This window comes from Tupaia chinensis, unplaced genomic scaffold, assembly GCF_000334495.1.
Source record: "Tupaia chinensis unplaced genomic scaffold, TupChi_1.0 Scaffold000141_1, whole genome shotgun sequence".
NCBI lineage: Eukaryota > Metazoa > Chordata > Mammalia > Scandentia > Tupaiidae > Tupaia > Tupaia belangeri.
Window position 1 is genome coordinate 718,256 of NW_006159611.1, and position 19,376 is coordinate 737,631.

At 49.1% G+C, this 19,376-nt stretch overlaps 1 protein-coding gene across 1 annotated transcript in view; it reads right to left on the minus strand.

Moving 5' to 3' along the window:
* The window catches only part of MBOAT1 (membrane bound glycerophospholipid O-acyltransferase 1), a 77,533-nt gene that overhangs the window by 18,921 nt on the left and 39,236 nt on the right, over window positions 1-19,376 (minus strand). Inside the window, exons 5-9 of the mRNA XM_014586498.2 lie at window positions 17,749-17,844; window positions 11,108-11,163; window positions 8,488-8,542; window positions 5,677-5,860; window positions 2,564-2,756 (exon numbers count right to left, since the gene is read on the minus strand). Of these exons, the coding sequence (XP_014441984.1) occupies window positions 2,564-2,756; window positions 5,677-5,860; window positions 8,488-8,542; window positions 11,108-11,163; window positions 17,749-17,844 (584 nt within the window). The remainder of the gene's footprint in view (window positions 1-2,563; window positions 2,757-5,676; window positions 5,861-8,487; window positions 8,543-11,107; window positions 11,164-17,748; window positions 17,845-19,376) is intronic.

The following is a 19,376-nucleotide window of genomic DNA, read 5'->3' on the forward strand; positions in this document are numbered from 1 at the left end:
GGGGGGGGTGGGCAGGGAATGGAGCAGAGAAAAAGCTTAGTCACCAGAGAAACTCTGCACAGGAAAGGGCTACTTCTACAGCCCAACCGTCCGGGGCTCGCTGACGAGGACAGGCCGATGCCCACCTCCCCTATACCCTGGAGCCCACCCCACCAGCATGACCCACCCGCAATGCCACGGACAGCCCTTCTTTCCTCCCAAATCAGAAGTCCAGAGCCAGCCCTGGGATACAGGACACAGAAGCAAGAAGGGCAGGGAGAGAGGAAGAGGAGAGGAGGGTAGGTGAGGAAGCACAAGGTAGTAAAAGGGAAACCATTCTCTGCCACGTGTGTACACACACATGTGTGCAAACCCACACACTCGGACTACAGCAAAGTAAAAATATGAATTCTTTCACAGAGAAAAGTATGTCCAGTGTTCCAAGCAGGGTTTCAGCCACAGTAGGTAAAATGCCTGCCTACTAAAAAATAAAAAAAATCAGTTTGAAATAATAAACTACAGAAAAAGAAAATATAAAAGGCGATTTCCAAAGGCTTCCCCAATGGCCAGGTCATATCCATCACCTTCCCTGTTGATGGGCACTGCTGGCCCCTGTACATGTCTGGGCCCCAGAGTGCAGGAACCCTGGGACCGAGAATAAGTCTTAACTGCTGTCGAACTCCTTAAAGCCAGAGCCCAGCACTCTGTAACGAACACTCTTTAAATTGACAGTGACCAGAAACACAATCTCTCACGTCACACTTTTTAGAACAGCTCCAAGTGAGATCTCGACTCAGGAGTCCCTTAAAGATTGCATTGGACTGAGCTTGGTCATGACCAGGTTGGCCCTTCAGATCATATGAACTGGGGAGAGAGGGGCAGGGACTGCTGTTTAACAGGCAGAGTCCTGTCCGGGGTGACAAGAAAGCTCTGGCACTGCTGGTGGTGGCCCTGCACGCCAGTGTGGAGGTGCTGACCCCCTCGACTACACACTCCACAATCACTAAAACAGCACGTCTGTTATACGTGTTTGACTGCAGCCAAACAACGGTAAAGTTTTAAAGTAATGTGGTAGCTGCAAACGTGAACGTGGCGCTTGAAACTTAGAGCATGGGCCGGCTTCGGGGGCACAGCAGTAACACGGTACTCTGGGTTGCACGGGCATGTGGGAAGGGTGTGGGTTCGTAACCTGGGGGCTCCCTGCACACGCCAGTGACCAGGGCTGGCCGAGGCTGGGGAGACTGCAGCATGAGGACTTGGTTGGGGACCTCTCCCCACCTCAGAATAAATAAATTAATAAACTGGGGGGAAAAATAAAGCATGAACTGGGAGAAGAAAAAGTCAGTCAATTAAATGCTTAAGCATCACTCCCTCATTCTCAGAGTTTGGGAATTGAGTTTAATCATCAATTCGGCCTAGTAAGTCACCCGCTGCTCTCGGACGTCAACACCACGCTGGCTTCAGCTGGGACGCTGAACTGCCACTGCAGAGTGGGCTCCCCGAGTGGAGCAGACACGGCTGTCATGTCTCCTCCAAACCTTTGGCCAGTCTCAGTAAGCACAGAGGAGGACTGACTGCTCAGGGCAGCAAAGCTTTATGAAACTGTAGCCTGAGATTGTTCAAAAGAAGGCAAAAGCTTAAGACTGACCAAGTTTCTCCACAGGAAAAAGAAAATGTGATAAAACAGCAGAAAGTTGAGGCTGACCAGTGGCGTGGTGGTTAAAGGCACTGGATTCCCACATGGCCAACCGCGACTGAGTCCCAGACCTGGCGGCTGGCTTTCTCTCTCTTTCCCCCCAACTCTGGTCAAACTAAAATGAATAAACAGAGCTAAATAATTATTTACTTTTAAAAAATGAAGTTGAACTGTTTACTTTTTAAAAAATCACTTGAAGTCAGCTTCTTTCTAACAACAGAGCTTACCCAATGGCGTCTTAAACAGGTGTGACCTACAGCAGGCATGGGTGCTGGTGATGACAATCCTGTACTCCACTCAGTGCAGAAAATTACACAAGGCCAGAGCGTCCTGCAAGTTCTCCCTCGTATCCCACCGCACTGAGTGACCATGCATGACTGGTGGAAACACAAGCTTCCGAGTTCTGACATCTGTCACTAGCACTGGTTTGAGCGACAGGTGGTTTCTCTCCTGGCCGCGGGCAATTGAGTTTATGGAGAGGGTGGAACGACAGCAGCACTGTGTTGGCTCAAGTGCCTTCCAGGAGCAGGACTCCCCTTCTTTCTTACTTGTGATAAATGTCCGTGCACATGTACATGAGAGGGAGGACCAGCGAGAGAACGAGGAGGAGCCTCCCCAGAGTCTGGTCATGCCACGATCCCCTCCCTCTGGTCTTCCAGCCTGGAGGACCTTTGCACACCCACATGTGTGCCCAGCACGACCCAGTCAAGGATTCAAACTGCAGTCACCATGTGGGACGCAGCCTGTCTTAAGCGGCACATCACTGCCATACCACAGGGCTGGTCTTACTGGGCTGCTTTCGATGAGGTGACCCAAATGCTGTTGCAGCCCGGCCACCAAGGAGCGGCGCCTTCCCTGATCTGCCCAGGGCCACCTCACCCCACTTACCCAGCGTCCACGCGAAGTAGTACTTGGGCTTGGAGGCCTGCATGACCATGAATAAGTAGTAGAGTCGGGTGAGGAAGTGTGCTCTGTGGACAAACCAGTCATCAACAAGGCAAGTGACAGGGAAGGCCTTCGTGAGCGTCAAGAACAGGAGGAGAGACACCAAAGTCAGGCACAACTTGCGGATCACAGCTCCCTGAAAATGGGAAAAGTCAACACGACCATTCAGACTCAGAAAGACCCCGGGCGGGGAACCAGCAGTTAGCGTAATGGCTATGTCGCTGGACTCCCACGTAGTCGACCGCGGTTCGCGTTCCGGACCCGGTGGCTTAAAACTCATGCCGGGCGCGTATGTGTGCGTGCCCAAGATCCTGAGAGGAGAATGGAGGAGAAGGGATTGCGGCATGACCATCCCCCTGGGGGGTGATTTCTCGCTTTCTGTCTCTATGTCTCTCTCTGTCTGGTGAACACACGCACCCTATAGTGAAAACCTCTCAAAAAAAAAAAAAAAAAAAGAAAAGAAAAGAAAAGAAAGACCCCCGGCAGCAGCACGTCCAGAACGACCTGGTCGGCAGCTGGAGGGTTTCACTCCCCAGACTCCATCCTCACGACGCGCGCTGATGAGGGGCAGAGCCATACTCAGATGCACACCAGGCATGTGTGCGTGTGTCCCAGATCCCAAGACGAGGCAGGAGGAGAAGGGACTGCAGCATGACCATCCCCCAGGGGTGATTTCTTACTTTCTCTTTTTCTCACTCTTTCTCGCCCTCCCTCTGGTGAGCACATGCACCCTATGCCAAAAACTAAAAGTAGGTAGTTTTATTATCCGAACCTAAGAAATGGATTATAACACAGGGTGGCAATTCTCCATCAGGAAGAAATAACCATCTGCAATCCACTTCTGTAGCCAGCGGAGCCCAGGAAATGAGCTGGGGTCGCAGGCAAGGGGACAGTGACGCAGGCAGGAAGGATTTGGAGCTGGCACAGGGCAGGTAACGGCGAGGCTGGGGAAGCCCCAGGGATGGTGTAGAAGGAGACGACTCTGTGTTCAGGTGTGCCCACCCGAACAGAATTCAATTCCTCTGGACAGAACGAGTTTGCCCACTGTCCTTGACATTCCAGGGAACGTCATTCCATGGTCAACAGTACCCACGTCTCACTTCATGAAAACAGACGCCTTTTACTTACAACATGGGCAGCACCATAGCACCTCCCCCAGAGAGGGGCCTGGGGCTTCAGTGAGCTTTACAAGGCGCTGATGACACAGCTGGCTCCTAGCCACATGCCTGCCACGCTCGGCCACATGGAGCTCCAGCACTGACGAGGCCCCGCTCATGGAGGCCAGCCCTCCCACCAGTGGGTCTTGAACCAAAATGCAACCTCGCCGCCTCGCTTTTCTCTCTGCACAGAGATCCAAGAGGCTCCCTGGAGAGTGACCGTCAGACATCCAATAAAACTATCTCCTGACTAAAAGCCCACGTCACACAAAGGCACTACAGCAGCAGACACTGCCCGGGCACACCAGGTGACTTCGAGGCCTGTGGCCGCGGAGACTTTGCTCCTTGACTGTCTCAACGAAGCAGAAGCTGAAACGCTCGGCTGCTGACCGGGAAGCACTGAGAACCTCGCTGTGTCTCAACGGTCCAAACACCCGTGCCTAATGAGTGAGGCTCCCAAACGTTCCAGGACTCAACGCCTGTTTCTGCCTAGACTTCGGCACTTACTGATATATTTCATCAAGTCACTGTCATCTGCTCCCTTTTCCAATGTTCACCCTTCCTCCCACTAGTGACAAAGTTCCCTGGAACAGAGGGTATTAGAGCTGAATACATTTAGCATACTGCGCAAGTCCAGTGAGCGATCCTAATAGCCACTAAGCTGACATTACCAAAAGTAAGGTTAAAAGTCATCTCAGACTTTCTCCAAGTCATTAAAATCAGGCTTCTGGCATGCCCGCGTAAAACTCATTCTCCCTGTCAGAGGTAGACTCTACCACAAGACATTTAAAAACACACGCACACATTAACTCTGGTCCCAGTCCCTGCTCCAGCCACTTGGCATCGCATGTCATCTTCTGGCTATATCCGAGTCTCGATCCTTAAAGACGAAACAGCTGCAGGACCAAGCCTGTTGAGCACTCGAACGCACTAACTGTGCCCTGGCAGGCTGAGATTGAGGTCCCACCATTCCACCCAGGCCCCTCTGTGATGCAAACACCCCTGCACACAGAAAACCGCTGCAAATCGACACCAGCACCAGATTTTTTTTTTTTTTGGAGAGATTTTCACTGTAGGGCGCGTGCACTCACCAGACAGATAGAGAGACACAGAGAGACAGAAATGAGAAATCACCCCCCAGGGGGGATGGTCACGCCGCAATCCCTTCTCCTCCATTCTCCTCTCGGGATCTTGGGCACGCATGCACACGCGCCCGGCGTGAGTTTTAAGCCACCAGGTCCGGGACGCGAACTGCGGTCGACTACGTGGGAGTCCAGTGACATAGCCATTACGTTAACTGCTGGTTCCCATCCAGCACCAGATTTTTAAACACACAGGCGGAGGGGCCAGCAGGCGGCATGGTGGTTGCGGGGCTGGACTCCCACGTGGTTGACCGTGCTTCTAGTCCTGGACCTGACAGCTTGCTTTCTCACTTTTGCATGTGTCTCATAGCAAATTAAAATAATAATAATATAAACAAAAATTAAATACATTGTTTTTTTGGTTTTTTTTAATGTTTTTATTATATTAGCCAAGCTTTCCGGTAAACTTCTTTTGGTTTTTCCTTTAGTTTGTCAGAAGGCATGTGTGCTCACTAGAGACAGAGAGAGGGGGAGGAGAAAGCACCTCCGTGGGCACTGTCATGCCTCAGTCCGTCCCCACGTCTCCATTCTGTTGGCATTTTGTCCATGCACGCACATGCACCTGGCATGTTTTCCAAGGCAGCATGTCTGGGATCGAACTGTGAGCCACGCGGCTGCAGCTGCCTTCACCACTCAGCCATAGAGCTGGCCTGCTAAACTGGTTCTTTCATCAGAGCAATTATCAGGCGACAGTTAACCCTGGCAACGAAACTGTATTTTCTGGACCTCTAGGTCAACATTTGGCAACAAAACTTACAGTGGGGGAGGGCTCTGGCCCGCCAGGGACACCTTTTTGCTTCCAGTTCACTTCCAGCAACTTCATGTGTATGTGTCGCCCCTCAATGAAGGCCACATAGTCCTTGAAATGGTTGCAGGGGCCAGCTATGACACTCATGAAATTGAGAAGGTAGCTCACGTATTCCAAGAAAGAGGGTTTCGCCCTGTGGAAATAAGCAAAGTAAGAAAGTTGAAAAGTCTCGAGTGTTTAGTTTTCATTGAGTTTGAAAATAAGCAACTCATAAATACAGGTGTCATCGACGTTGGTGTCTGCCCGAGACCTGACCCTTCCGTGTTTTGATTCTACAAGAAACGTCGCTGAAAGGAAAAGCTGGCGAGGCTGCAGCTCCGAGCCCGCGCAGCGCCCCGCGGCCGCAAACGCTCAGGGTGGCGTGAGGGTGAAAACCGCCCTGAAGCTGGGAAATACTCACTCGCCACACTTCTCTGTCTACGGGAGAAAATGAAGTGACAAGCAGGGTGGGAACCTGGCCTGTCAAGCGACTGAGATGCTTTAAAATTCCCTCCCGACTGCCAAAGTAAATACAAAACAAATCATGGGTGGAACCAGTTTCCACTCGGTCAGGCCACCCAAAACCGCCAGGCAAGAGGCTCTTGATGTTTTCACATCCAGGCCTGAGGTCGCGCACAAGACGGGGTAGTGGCAGGAAGGATCCTGCCGAGAACAGTTCCGCGTGACGCTCTCCCTGCTCTTCACGGGACAGCAGGTGGGGAAAGGCTTCCTGAAGTGTCACTAGAACCAGGCCCAGCATCCTTTATACCCCATATGCTTAGGGAAGAATTGGCCTCGTCAGAACTTCACAGCTCTCCCCTGCTCCCAAGTCCCGATTCCCAAATGAAGGACCACACATCTCCAGCCTCTCTGCCACAGAGACCCTCCTTCCTTGCCTCAGTTACCTCCGACCACTCTCCAGCAGGGAGCCCTGAGCCTGTCCACCTGCGATGACTGCACCCCTCCCCGACCAGCCACTTCCACTTCCTTATCAATGCCGTTCCCCTCTACCTCGGACAGCCTCCCTTCCTTTCCAGCTCCGTCCACCCCTTTCTACTGCACATCGACACTGGCCAAAGCCCACCCCCGGGTCCTCCCACTCCTGCAGCCATCCCTCCCGCCCGCTTCCTCTCTTCCCCATGCTGGCACCCAATCACACAGATGCGCCCTGGTGATTAATGGTTTCTCGAGGAAACCCCCCCTTCCCCAGGCACAGGCCCAATAAAAATAACCATGGGGTAGACATAACAATTCCAGTGAAGGAGAATCTTACAGAACAAATTACAGACCCACTTAATCTCTGACCGAGCAATCCCAGTTCTGGGAATCTATCCATCCTAGAGCTATCCTCAAGCATATTTAAAACAACCCAGGTGCAAGGTTGTTCATTCAGCACTTACCGTTTGCAAAAGCCAAAGACTGGTAGACCACTCAAGTGCCCATCAATAGCAGATAAGTTAAAGAAACGATATTATATCCATGTAATGAAATTAACATGCAGATATTTAAAAAATGAGTAAGCTCTCTAGACACCAATAGGCCAAGCGCTCAAGAAAATATCGTCAAACCTACTTTACAGCAAGTCGGTGTTGCTCAGCAGAGAGGTCTTCAGCTCTCCGACCTAATCCTATATAAAAAAAAAAAATTAGAAATAAGATGTTTGACATAGTAGTTAAGGCACTGAATTCCAACATGACTGATAACAGTTCGAGTCCTGGACCCAGCAGCTTGAAAATCACACTGGCACATGTGTGTGCATGCCCAAAATCCCAAGAGAGGACTGGAGAAGGGACCGTGACTGGCCATCCCCTGTGGGGGTGGGGAGTGATGTCTCACTCTCCCTTTCTCTGTTTTGCTCAGGAGAATGCACATGCCCTGTGGACAGTTCCGCGTGACGCTCTCCCTGCTCTTCACGGGACAGCAGGTGGGGAAAGGCTTCCTGAAGTGTCACTAGAACCAGGCCCAGCATCCTTTATACCCCATATGCTTAGGGAAGAATTGGCCTCGTCAGAACTTCACAGCTCTCCCCTGCTCCCAAGTCCCGATTCCCAAATGAAGGACCACACATCTCCAGCCTCTCTGCCACAGAGACCCTCCTTCCTTGCCTCAGTTACCTCCGACCACTCTCCAGCAGGGAGCCCTGAGCCTGTCCACCTGCGATGACTGCACCCCTCCCCGACCAGCCACTTCCACTTCCTTATCAATGCCGTTCCCCTCTACCTCGGACAGCCTCCCTTCCTTTCCAGCTCCGTCCACCCCTTTCTACTGCACATCGACACTGGCCAAAGCCCACCCCCGGGTCCTCCCACTCCTGCAGCCATCCCTCCCGCCCGCTTCCTCTCTTCCCCATGCTGGCACCCAATCACACAGATGCGCCCTGGTGATTAATGGTTTCTCGAGGAAACCCCCCCTTCCCCAGGCACAGGCCCAATAAAAATAACCATGGGGTAGACATAACAATTCCAGTGAAGGAGAATCTTACAGAACAAATTACAGACCCACTTAATCTCTGACCGAGCAATCCCAGTTCTGGGAATCTATCCATCCTAGAGCTATCCTCAAGCATATTTAAAACAACCCAGGTGCAAGGTTGTTCATTCAGCACTTACCGTTTGCAAAAGCCAAAGACTGGTAGACCACTCAAGTGCCCATCAATAGCAGATAAGTTAAAGAAACGATATTATATCCATGTAATGAAATTAACATGCAGATATTTAAAAAATGAGTAAGCTCTCTAGACACCAATAGGCCAAGCGCTCAAGAAAATATCGTCAAACCTACTTTACAGCAAGTCGGTGTTGCTCAGCAGAGAGGTCTTCAGCTCTCCGACCTAATCCTATATAAAAAAAAAAAATTAGAAATAAGATGTTTGACATAGTAGTTAAGGCACTGAATTCCAACATGACTGATAACAGTTCGAGTCCTGGACCCAGCAGCTTGAAAATCACACTGGCACATGTGTGTGCATGCCCAAAATCCCAAGAGAGGACTGGAGAAGGGACCGTGACTGGCCATCCCCTGTGGGGGTGGGGAGTGATGTCTCACTCTCCCTTTCTCTGTTTTGCTCAGGAGAATGCACATGCCCTGTGGCAAAAAATAAAAAAAAAAATTAAAAAAGGAAGGAAGGAGGAAAGAAAGAAGATATTTGAAAAGACATAGATAATAGATATAACTAATCCTAAAAGCTTTCATCAAACTCGTTTGGAAAAGGTAATTTGTTTTGCCTCATAAAGCAGAAAGAGTCCTGGTTTTCCATTTTTTAAAAAACATCCTGGAGAAAAAGCAACCCATAATAAGTACATGCATAAGAACAAAAGTCTTCATTTTTATTTGTTAAAAGTGTATTATTTCCATAAGAGCAACAGATAAGAGAAAGAGGCAGACAGAAGACAGACAGGCACCCCCAAGAGGGTCCCCGTGCTAAATCCTCCCAGGTCTGAGCTAGCCCAGCTCACAGACATGTGCACCCTCAGGGAGTCCCAGGGCTGCCAGGACTCGAACATCACGCATCACCACCTGGCCCAAGAAGGAAGTCTTTGCAGGTTCAGATGAAGGCAGAGAATTCAGAGGCTACTCCCGTTTCATTCATGTGGCATGACAAGGACCCCAGGGAGCCCTCCCCATTCTGTACCCCAGCAGGTTCCTTCCCACTGGGTACACACGGCTGCACTATGTCAGAGAAGGAGCTTGCTGGTCCCAGGCTGCCCCCATTTAAATATCTCCCTGCCCATGCCGGGCACGGACACCTGCCAAAGCTGTGTGTGTGGCTCTGGGATAAGACGTAGAAAATGGAATAAGGTTTTTCCTCTTCCAAAAACCAGAGGAAATGTAACCCAGAGTGCAGGGAAAACACAAAGCAATTATCAGACTTTTCTTCTTTTTAACACTCATCCACAGCAGAAAAATTCCCAACCAAAGTACATTGGCACCTCGCATACAATGTGTAAGTTAACTTCCAGTCGAAGAAACAGAAGTGTTTATCTCATAAGCAATGTAAGTCGACTCTGAAAACGCACACCCAACTAAGACTAGCTACGGTCACCGGTCACCGAGGGCGAAGGCCAGTCCACTGCACGCCTTCGCCAAGGGGACCGTGTTTGGGGAATTTACTGGCCCCTCCCACACACCAGAAAGAAAGGAAGGCAAATAAACATTTTGCTGCATGCGAGGGATGTTCCAGAAAAGATGGCCAAGCGAGAATGCTTAAAAAAGCAAATTTAGACAAAAAGTCCATTTAAAAATAAAAACAAAAACAAGAAGCAGTGTTGGGGGAAACCTCGCTCATTTGTTTTACCTGAGATCTCAGCATCTCTCTGGCAACCTCAGGAATGAAACTGATTTTCAGCTGTTGGTTTATCTGCTAATGTTAGTCTTTCACCATGCTCAAGGGCAAGTTTTTGTATAACCAGAGTGACCAACCCAATCCCATGTGCTCGGGGCTCTCTAATCCAGCACCCCAAAGTCTCACATCCCGAGGAACCTCTCAGAATGTGGGCAAACTGGGATGGCTGGTTACCCTAGAAAGACTTCATCCTTGGTATCAAATGACCCAGTTCTGAACGGAACGACTAAGCGACCATGTGTGGTCGAGAAACGCATTGGGTCAAACGAAATGAAATCAGTTCCCAGGCTTTAAGGAAAAACAAGAAAACTCGCTGTTGGAGATAAATCTTCTCACCCTGTCAACACATAAAGAAACCCCAACAGTTGAAAAGTGTTTGCTGGAGCAGTACAAATCCTCGGAATATACGTTTACTAATTGAACTTGGCATCTCTTAAGCCCATATTGAAATCTTCCGCCCAGCTGAGATAATCTTCCTTCTTTCCCCAGAACCCAGTTTTAACCGTGCAAATCACACTTCGGGACCATTTTAGGAACAGCCCGCGAGAAGAAAACGTTCGGCTTTATACAAACAGGAGCTTCTTCCTTCTCTCATCTCTTTATAGGGCTAGGCTCATCTCCTTAGGTAATCTTCCAAGACAAACACAAAGCAAAAAACCAAGAAACTAGCATTAAAAACATTATTAACTGCGGTGTCATTTTTTATTCTCTTGTGGGTATCTCAGGGATTAAACCAAGGAAAAAGGTTGCCATTGCTTCTTAACAGACTTGGAAATGATAGGCAGAGAGCACCACAAATTAACTTAATGTAAAATGTTGTAAAGATTAAACACTGTTCTTGGCACAAATATTTCACCAGATTTAGAGAGAAGCTCAGCAGCAGAATGGTGACGAACAGCTGGCACAGTTAAAAGCTGTGATTACAGGCAGCTAAAAGTTTTGACCCAGATAAAGCCAGGCCTGCCAGCCCTTGTCTGAACACTGGGTTGTAGGTAGTCTAAGAAGGAACACTCTGAGTCAGGCTCACTTGGAGAACCGGCAGGAGGGTGACTGTCTTACCGTCATGCACTTGGAATGCCAAGGTTGTGATCTTCTGAGTGACAATCATTAGAGGCCTAGAAGAAAGACAGACAATAATTACGACGGTACAATTGCTACAGGGAGAACATTTCAGTCTCGTAGTCTGGGGGGCGTTTTCCATTTTGAAGGTTACTATGTAAAATAGAGGAACACTGAATTCAAAATAAGCAATGTCATTTCCTCTCCAAATCCCTGAAACTATGTGGATATCACAACACTGTACAACGTGAGCCCATGAGACAGTCGGTCCCCTGTGCTGTCCCTCTCAGCGGTCCGGGACAGCGCCACCATAGGAGCACCACCTGACACCTGCTGGAAATGAAGAATCTCAGGGGTCGGACGGCAGCACAGTGTGGGACTGACCAACTCGGGAAGGTTCCAGGTTCATATCCAAGACCTCCCTGATCACCGGAAACATGTGTGCCCTGTCATCTGGGACAGGCTGAGTTTGCGAGTGGATTATGGTGTCCAGACTCTGCTGGGGCTGCTGTATCTCTGTCTCTCTCACTCATGGGAGAGAGGGGGAGAGAGAGAATGCAGAATCTCAGACTCCATTCCAGATCTAGAAAATGAGAACCTGCATTTTAACAAGATTGCCAGGGAATTCAAATGCATATTAAAGTGAGAGCAGCATTTGTGTTCTCTCTCTCTCTCTCTCTCTCTCTCTCTCTCTCGTTTTCACTCTCACTCTCACAGTGATTTCTTGCTTTCTGTCTCTTTCGGTCTCCCTGGTGAGCAAACATGCCCTATAGCAAAAAATCTCTCTTAAAAAACAAACAAACAAACAAAAAACGTTCAGAGGACTTGCTCTGAGTAAGACAGACTAACACATGTGGGCATGGACACACATGCGCCTGGCGTGAGTTTTAAGCCACCAGGTCCGGGACTCAAACCACAGTCAAGTACGCAGGAGTCCACCAGCGTAAGCATTACGTCATCTGCTAGCCCCCCTCAATGCTTTTTAACTGATAGATTTATTTACACTTAGGAGGAAGTCAGATGTAAAAATTTAAAACACAGCTGCTAATTACAACTGGAATCCATGCTTTTTTTGTTTTGTTTTTTAAAAAAATCCAAAACTTGTATATATAAGCACAGGATGGGGGAAAATGGGAGACTCAGAAATAGCTTCTTGATGCAGCCAAAAAATGTCATTAGGACAATGCGGTCTTTGAACTTGAGCTGTACGCGGGCCCTCCACCCTGTGTCCTCGGGTTTCCACACGCTCGTCAGGCGTGGGCCCTGGGCCCGTGGGAACATCTGGCCAGCGAGGACTTGAGGTTTGAGATCAGCATAGTTGAGGTGGTACCATTTCCCTTTGTCCTGTGAATTCTTTTCATGATTAAAAGAGAAGATGAAAAGCCACAGGAAACTGTATTTCCTTTTTCTTGAAGCCATGATTATTATTCTAATTTGGAAAATGAAATATAGTGGGGAAAATGAAGTTTGGGGAAACAGGCGGAGGGAGGTAAGGTTGGAGTAAAGAGAGAACGCCCCTCCTACCACCACCTCGCACGCATGCAACGCACGCACGCGCACAAAACCGGTGCCTCCGACACAGGCTGGGGGATTCACAGGGAGCAGGACCCGCTGGTCCACTTCCACGTCCCATATCCACTCCCAGCCAAAATAAGACTGTTGCTCCGTTTTGAGCCGTATTTCAAAATAACCGATTTGACCTTGACATGCAGAGCTGCGGTGGCTCAGGCCCCACGTCCCGGGGAAGCTGGGTTGGGATGGTGAGATCGCATCTGTCTCGGTGTCCAAGGAGCCCACCAATCACACGTCGGGGGGCCAGTGCCATGTTAGCTCTGCCATTCGAGGGTCTTGTTTGCCCAGCGGGTAATTTAGAACCAACAAGTTCCACTTTACATGGTTATTTCTTCCTTTGTTTCTAATAGGAATCCTCAGAGGGGCATGGATTCTAGGAAAGTGGGGAGTTGGGGAAGCAAGGAGTTGAGCAGTGTGAAGGCCAACAGGAGTGGCCAGCTCCCAGTCGCTGCAGCCCAGCAGCTCGGCGGACCTGCACAGCCTCTGAGGGTGCCCAGACACACAGGGCAGGTGCAGCCTAGGGCCTGGACCCTGGAGCAGAGGGATGGAGCACCCGGGCAGCGCTGCCTCCCTACGGCTGCTCCTGTCCCCGTCCGCTCCTCGAATGACTGCAGGAGAGGAGGCTGTCACAGCCTCAGCGGAATCCACCCAAATTCCCATGATTGTGCTAGAGCAGAGAGGGGAAGTAAGGAGCTTCAGGAGGTGCAGCCAGGAAGCCAGCGTCCTGTCAGGCCTCCTAGGGCTGCAGCGGAGGCAGAGTCCTCGGGCCTCATCTCAGACGTCCCCAACATCCATCCAGAACTACCCAGCCACCGGCCAGAGGAGAAGGGGCTTTTGCTCTTTTGTTAGTCCTTTCGAAGGTTTTACTTCAATGCATTGGCTCTCAACAACAAACTCTGTGTGTCAGCGAGAGCCCAGCAGATATACGTGGTTTAAGTAAGAGTTTAACTAACAGGTGCCGAATTAAACTCCAGCGAGTGCGCTAGTTACTGCAAAGCTGGCTGAGGCCTGGGGAGGGACGTGAAATAAATGAATCCCGAAATGTTTGTAAACATCGTCTTTTCCATGTTATCGAACCCAATTACCCGAACACAGAGGGCTGGCCTGATAGGGTCACCAGGATCCCATAAACCAACAGAGGAAACCATTGTCCCTAGAACGACAGGGCCAACGCTCCCCAGCACCCGCAGGGCCCGGGCCGGCAGCGCTTCTATTCTGCTCCCACTCGATGACAGGGAACACAAACAGCTATTGTTCCGGCCAGGTCAGCTGCACTTCACCACCTCCTTTAATATGCAAGCAAATACGTTTAAGTAACGTTCTGGGGTGCTTCCTTATGACGTCCTGTAAGAGACAAGGACGTTAAAATCACCCAGAGAGGTCGCCCTAGATAGAACCACTGTGTTCGCATTTCGACTATGTCCTTCCACTTTTTCTACACACCTTCGCACTTTAAAAAGCAAATGGAGGGATCAGGTGGTGACAGAGTGGTAACCAGACCCACATGGGAGAGGCCCCAGGTTTGAGCCCCAGTTCTTCCCAAACACACCAAGCTTGCAGGTGCATGCCTGGGAGACAGGCTGGCCGAGAACAGGGCAGGGTCACGACAGGAAGACTCTGTAACTTTCTCTTTCATGGAAGAAATAAATAAACTTTAAAAAATGGAACTTGGAGCCAGCAGGTGGCGTAGTGATTAAGGTGCTGGACTCCTATATGGCCAACTATGGTTCAAGTCCTGGACCTGGTGACCTGCCTCTGTCTCTCTCTCTCTTTCTCTTTCTCTCTCTCTCTCTCTCTCTCTCTCGTGAGCACACGTGCTCTAGAGCAAACTAAAAAATAATAATGATGATTAATGAAATTAAATAAAATTTAAAAATGGAAGCTTGATGCATGTAACTTGTCTTAGGCTTTTATAGTCTTTCGAAAACATAATTTTTAATGGAGGCACATTTGGATCATAATTCAATCATTCATGTCTCTTAGGCCACTTAGGATGCTTCAGTTTTTCAGTATGACTGACAATAGCCGAACATCCTCATGAAAAAATTAGATTTCTTTACAGTGGTTCAACCCCTGGGGATTTATCCTATAATGGGAATATAAACTTTAAAAAAAAAATTCTCGCTCAGAACGTATGGTGAAACTGCTGTTCAGGGGTGGCGCCAATTATGCTCCCACTGGCAGTCCACGAGTGTTCTCATTTTAGAATGTTTTCAAAAACACATGGGCAACTCAGAGCTGATAGAACGGAAGGGCGATTACCCGGCGGAATCTGGCCTCGCCTGGAAAAAGGAATAAGGGCTCTGACGCTGCCTTTCAAACAAAACTCGATCTGCCCTTTCTGTGAGCAAAAAAGAAAAGGAGAATCCATTCACTGCCACCAACCTAAAAGCCACCAAGTGCCTGCTCTGTTACAAACAGTTGCTGCTCGTCCCCAGAACAGTCCACGTGCTCTGCCTTTAATGCCCGCACGCCCAGAGAGCTCAGGACATCACCGCACGCGCTGAAATAACCTGTACCTGCAGCAGCAGCTCTGAAGTGCATCTCCTGCGCTACCCTGGCCAGCAGCGCCAGTCCGGCCCACAGACTCTTGGTTCCTTCCCCAGTGATAACAAAACGTCAGATCCCAGAGTAACCTGCAGGGCAGGTTTACATGTTCTCCAAAATGAAAAGCATATCTATGTTGTTTGACACAGGCGAGAATCTCACCCACAACCATTGAGCTCCTACCTGTGATCTTACTGCTAAACGTATAAATATACACACACATACACACAGACACACACACATATATATGTATACACACACATGTATACAAACATATATATGCATACACACATATATACACATATATACATGCATACATATACACATACATACATATATACACACATATACACATATATATGTATATACACACATATACACACACATATCTATACGCATATATACATACACACATATGTATACACACATACACATGCATATATATACACAGAGACACACATATATATGTATACATACATGTATACAAACATGCATGTGTATACACACATATACACACATATACACACATATACACACATATACACATACACATATATACACACATATATGTATATACACATATATACACACATATCTATACGCATATATACACACACATGCACATAGACACACACATATATATGTATACATACATATATACAAACATATATATGCATACACACATATATACACATATATACACACATACATATACACATGCATACATACATATATACACACATATACACATATATGTATATACACATATATACACACATATCTATATGCATATATACATACACACATATGTATACACACATACACACGCATATATATACACAGAGACACATATATATGTATACACACATGTATACAAACATGCATGTGTATACACATATATACACATACATACATATATACACACATATATGTATATACACATATATACACACATATCTATATGCATATATACATACACACATATGTATACACACACACACACACATACACACATGTATATATATGTGTGGTTTGAGTCCCAGGCCTGGCAGCTTGCTTCTTCACTTTCCCTTTCTCTCTACCTTTGGTCAAATTTTTAAAATAATAACAACACATGAAATTAAATAAATAATCCTTTAAAAAAACACTGATGACATAGCCTCCAGGAATTAGGCAGTGTGGCCAGTCCGCCATCAGGAAACTAAACCACACAGGACTTTCAGCTCGGGCAGCAGACGCACTTCTCATTTCCCTAGCAGCAGCACCCTTTCTATCTCAAACACTTTGCAGTTTTGTGTGTGACACGAGAGCTCTCTCAGTACAAGGAGATCCAGAAAACGCTAACGTGACCTCGGTTGAGGACGTCCAGCATGACAGTGCCACTGAGAGCGAAGCTGACAGGACTGACTTCCACCCTGCCCACTGCCAGCCCCAGTCCTGCACGTCTCACGAGCTCACGGATGCCTTCCATGCACGCCCTCTACGCGTTCCTCTCGGTGACTCTCTGCCATTCTCATGATACAAAAACATGTCAAAGTGACTCAGGAGTTTGCATTTAAATAAAACGAATGGAGGTGATGTGAAACGAGTGGCCGTCTCTGATCCCACAGGGTCAGGAACAGGGAGTGTTGCTAATTCTGAGGGAGAGAGAGTCATTGAAGGGCGGGGTGTAATACAAGGTTTGCGAGCTTGGTTCAGGAAGATCAAGAACCTGTGCCCCATGATGTGGGGAAAGGACAGGCAGCCAGAGGAGAGACAGGGAAGATCCCAGAGGCCTGGGGCAAGGGGACGGATGCAGGAAGAGCCAGCAGAAGACCACACCAGTGTTGTGCCTATTTATTTATTTATTTATTCCTTTTTTTCAAGAGACAAGAGATTTTTGCTATAGGGTGCATGCGCTCGCTGGAGAGACAGAAAGTGAGAACTCACCCCCCAGGGGGATGGCCACACCGCAATCCCTTCTCCTCCATTCTCCTCTCAGGATCTTGGGCACGCACGCACATGCACCCGGCGTGAGTTTAAGCCACTGGGTCTGGGACTTGAACCGCAGTCGACTGCGTGGGAGTCCAGTGATGTAACCATTATGCCATCTGCTGGTCCCGGTTGTGCCCATTTAAATGCAATAGTCTGTATGTTTCAAAGCAACACCCTGTTACCTTCCTAAGCCTTTCCACAGAGGGACAGGTCAGTTGTCCCATTTGCAAAGTTCAGAGAACTGAGCTGTGTGGGGGCCAGGTGGTGGCACGGCAGTGACACGACTGCGCACACACAGGAAGGCCCCATGCTCACGTATGAGATCTCCCTGTGCATGTTAGGTGGCCCACGCACACCCGCGACCTGGGCTGGGTGAGGCTGGGGTGGACCACCGCATAGGACTCTGTCGCGGGTGCTGTCTCTCTCTCCATCTCTGTCTCTCTCTGTAACCAGCCCCTGATGACTCCTGACATACACCCTGGGCCCTTATGGACTCCAGAGACACCTCACCGCCAGTAGCTGGCCCTCTCCCAAATGAACATACTCACCCAGAAAAGTCCGTAGTGAGAATTCCATAGTTGAAGATGTAAATCCGGCTGATGTGGCATATGGTAAGATAGCCCATCGCTACGAAGAAGGAATATCTGAAACCAAACGCAGCAGACGACCGAATCATTACGCACGAAAACAATGCACTCAGTAGAAGTTCCCTTCTCTCTCGCCCTCATCCCCTGCACGCAATTGGTCACAAAGTCCCCCCTGGTACAGCGACCTCGCAGCCCAGCCCACTGCTCCTGGTCCTTCACCTCTTCTCCCAGGGCCGGCTGAGTGGTTCTCAGCCTTGGCAGCACCACGGAATCCTGTGGTCAGTGTCACAAACCGCGGATGGCCGGGGCCCACCTCCAACTACTCTAACTTAACTAGTACAAGTAGGCCCAGCAGGTGTCATTCCAAGGGGCAGCCGGGGCTGGAACCACTGACCTGGGACATCTCACACTCAAGGTCATCCTCAGCACGAGCCACCAGGCTGACGAGACGATCTTTCATCGCCACACTGTGACCACGGCTTTAAACCCTGTGTTCTCGGCTTCCCATGTCCTAGCTTTCTTCCCGTCTGATTAATTCCTCCAAGCCTCCCTGCTCAGCTTACCTTCCTCTGTCCACTCCTCGTGTGCCATTCAGGACCCTCCCTCTCCATGCCTCAAGTCTCAACTCCCACCTACCCGTCGGGTGATCCTGACCACCGTGTGGTATAAACCAGCAACACACCAGCAGCACACACGCGGACACCCAGTGAGCTGTGTGTACTCTTGTCACTCGTAGCATGTGCTCACTTATCATTCTAAACAGATGTGATGGACTGAATCTTGTGTGCCACCCCCCACCTCCGCCCCTCCCAATTCCTATGTTCAAATCCTAACTCCTGGGATTCAAACTGAGGGTGGTCATGCGGGATCCAGCTCCCTTAACCACTAAGCTACAGGGCCAGCCTCAGGCCCCACATGTTATAGGTTAAAAATCTAATGTACAAAGAAACTGTATGGCTGGGCCACACCCCAGCTGCCAGTAAAAAAACAGATTTCCTGACCCCATTCTAGTGCCCTTCTCATTAGCAATGGGAAACAACTCTGGAATCACGATTTTAATCTATATTGCATCTATCCATTTGGAACTGTGAGCCATGTTCTACTTCTGCAAAGCTTACCATCACACGGAAAGAGAGAGGAGAACACCCTTGGCCTCCTGCTGCTCTGTCCCCGGAAGAGCTGTCTGCTACCTGGTACCACTGCAGTGAAGCAGCCCGGCCCATATGGCACTGCTGGGCTCTGCGGGGCCGAGTACTCCGTTCCCAGCCACCGGACTGGGATACTGTCAACTGGGGACATGGAGACCCAGAGTTCTGAGAAAGTCACGGGCACCCCCGAGTCACACGTGTGTGGGGAGAGCTGACGACGGCAGTCATGTGCCGTGGGGACGCATCAGTCTGGCCCCCCATCCATCTAACTGCTTCCAAAACCAGGTTAGGATAAAACCAAGCCAATTGAAGGAAAAAGGAGAGAGAGAAGACAAAAAGCTTATACAAGCACTTTGTCATCAGATGAAGCATTTCTAAAACCCAGGCTTTCCAAGAGACAAAGAGATTTCCTACTTCCTTTATGGAGGGAATGACGCTCTT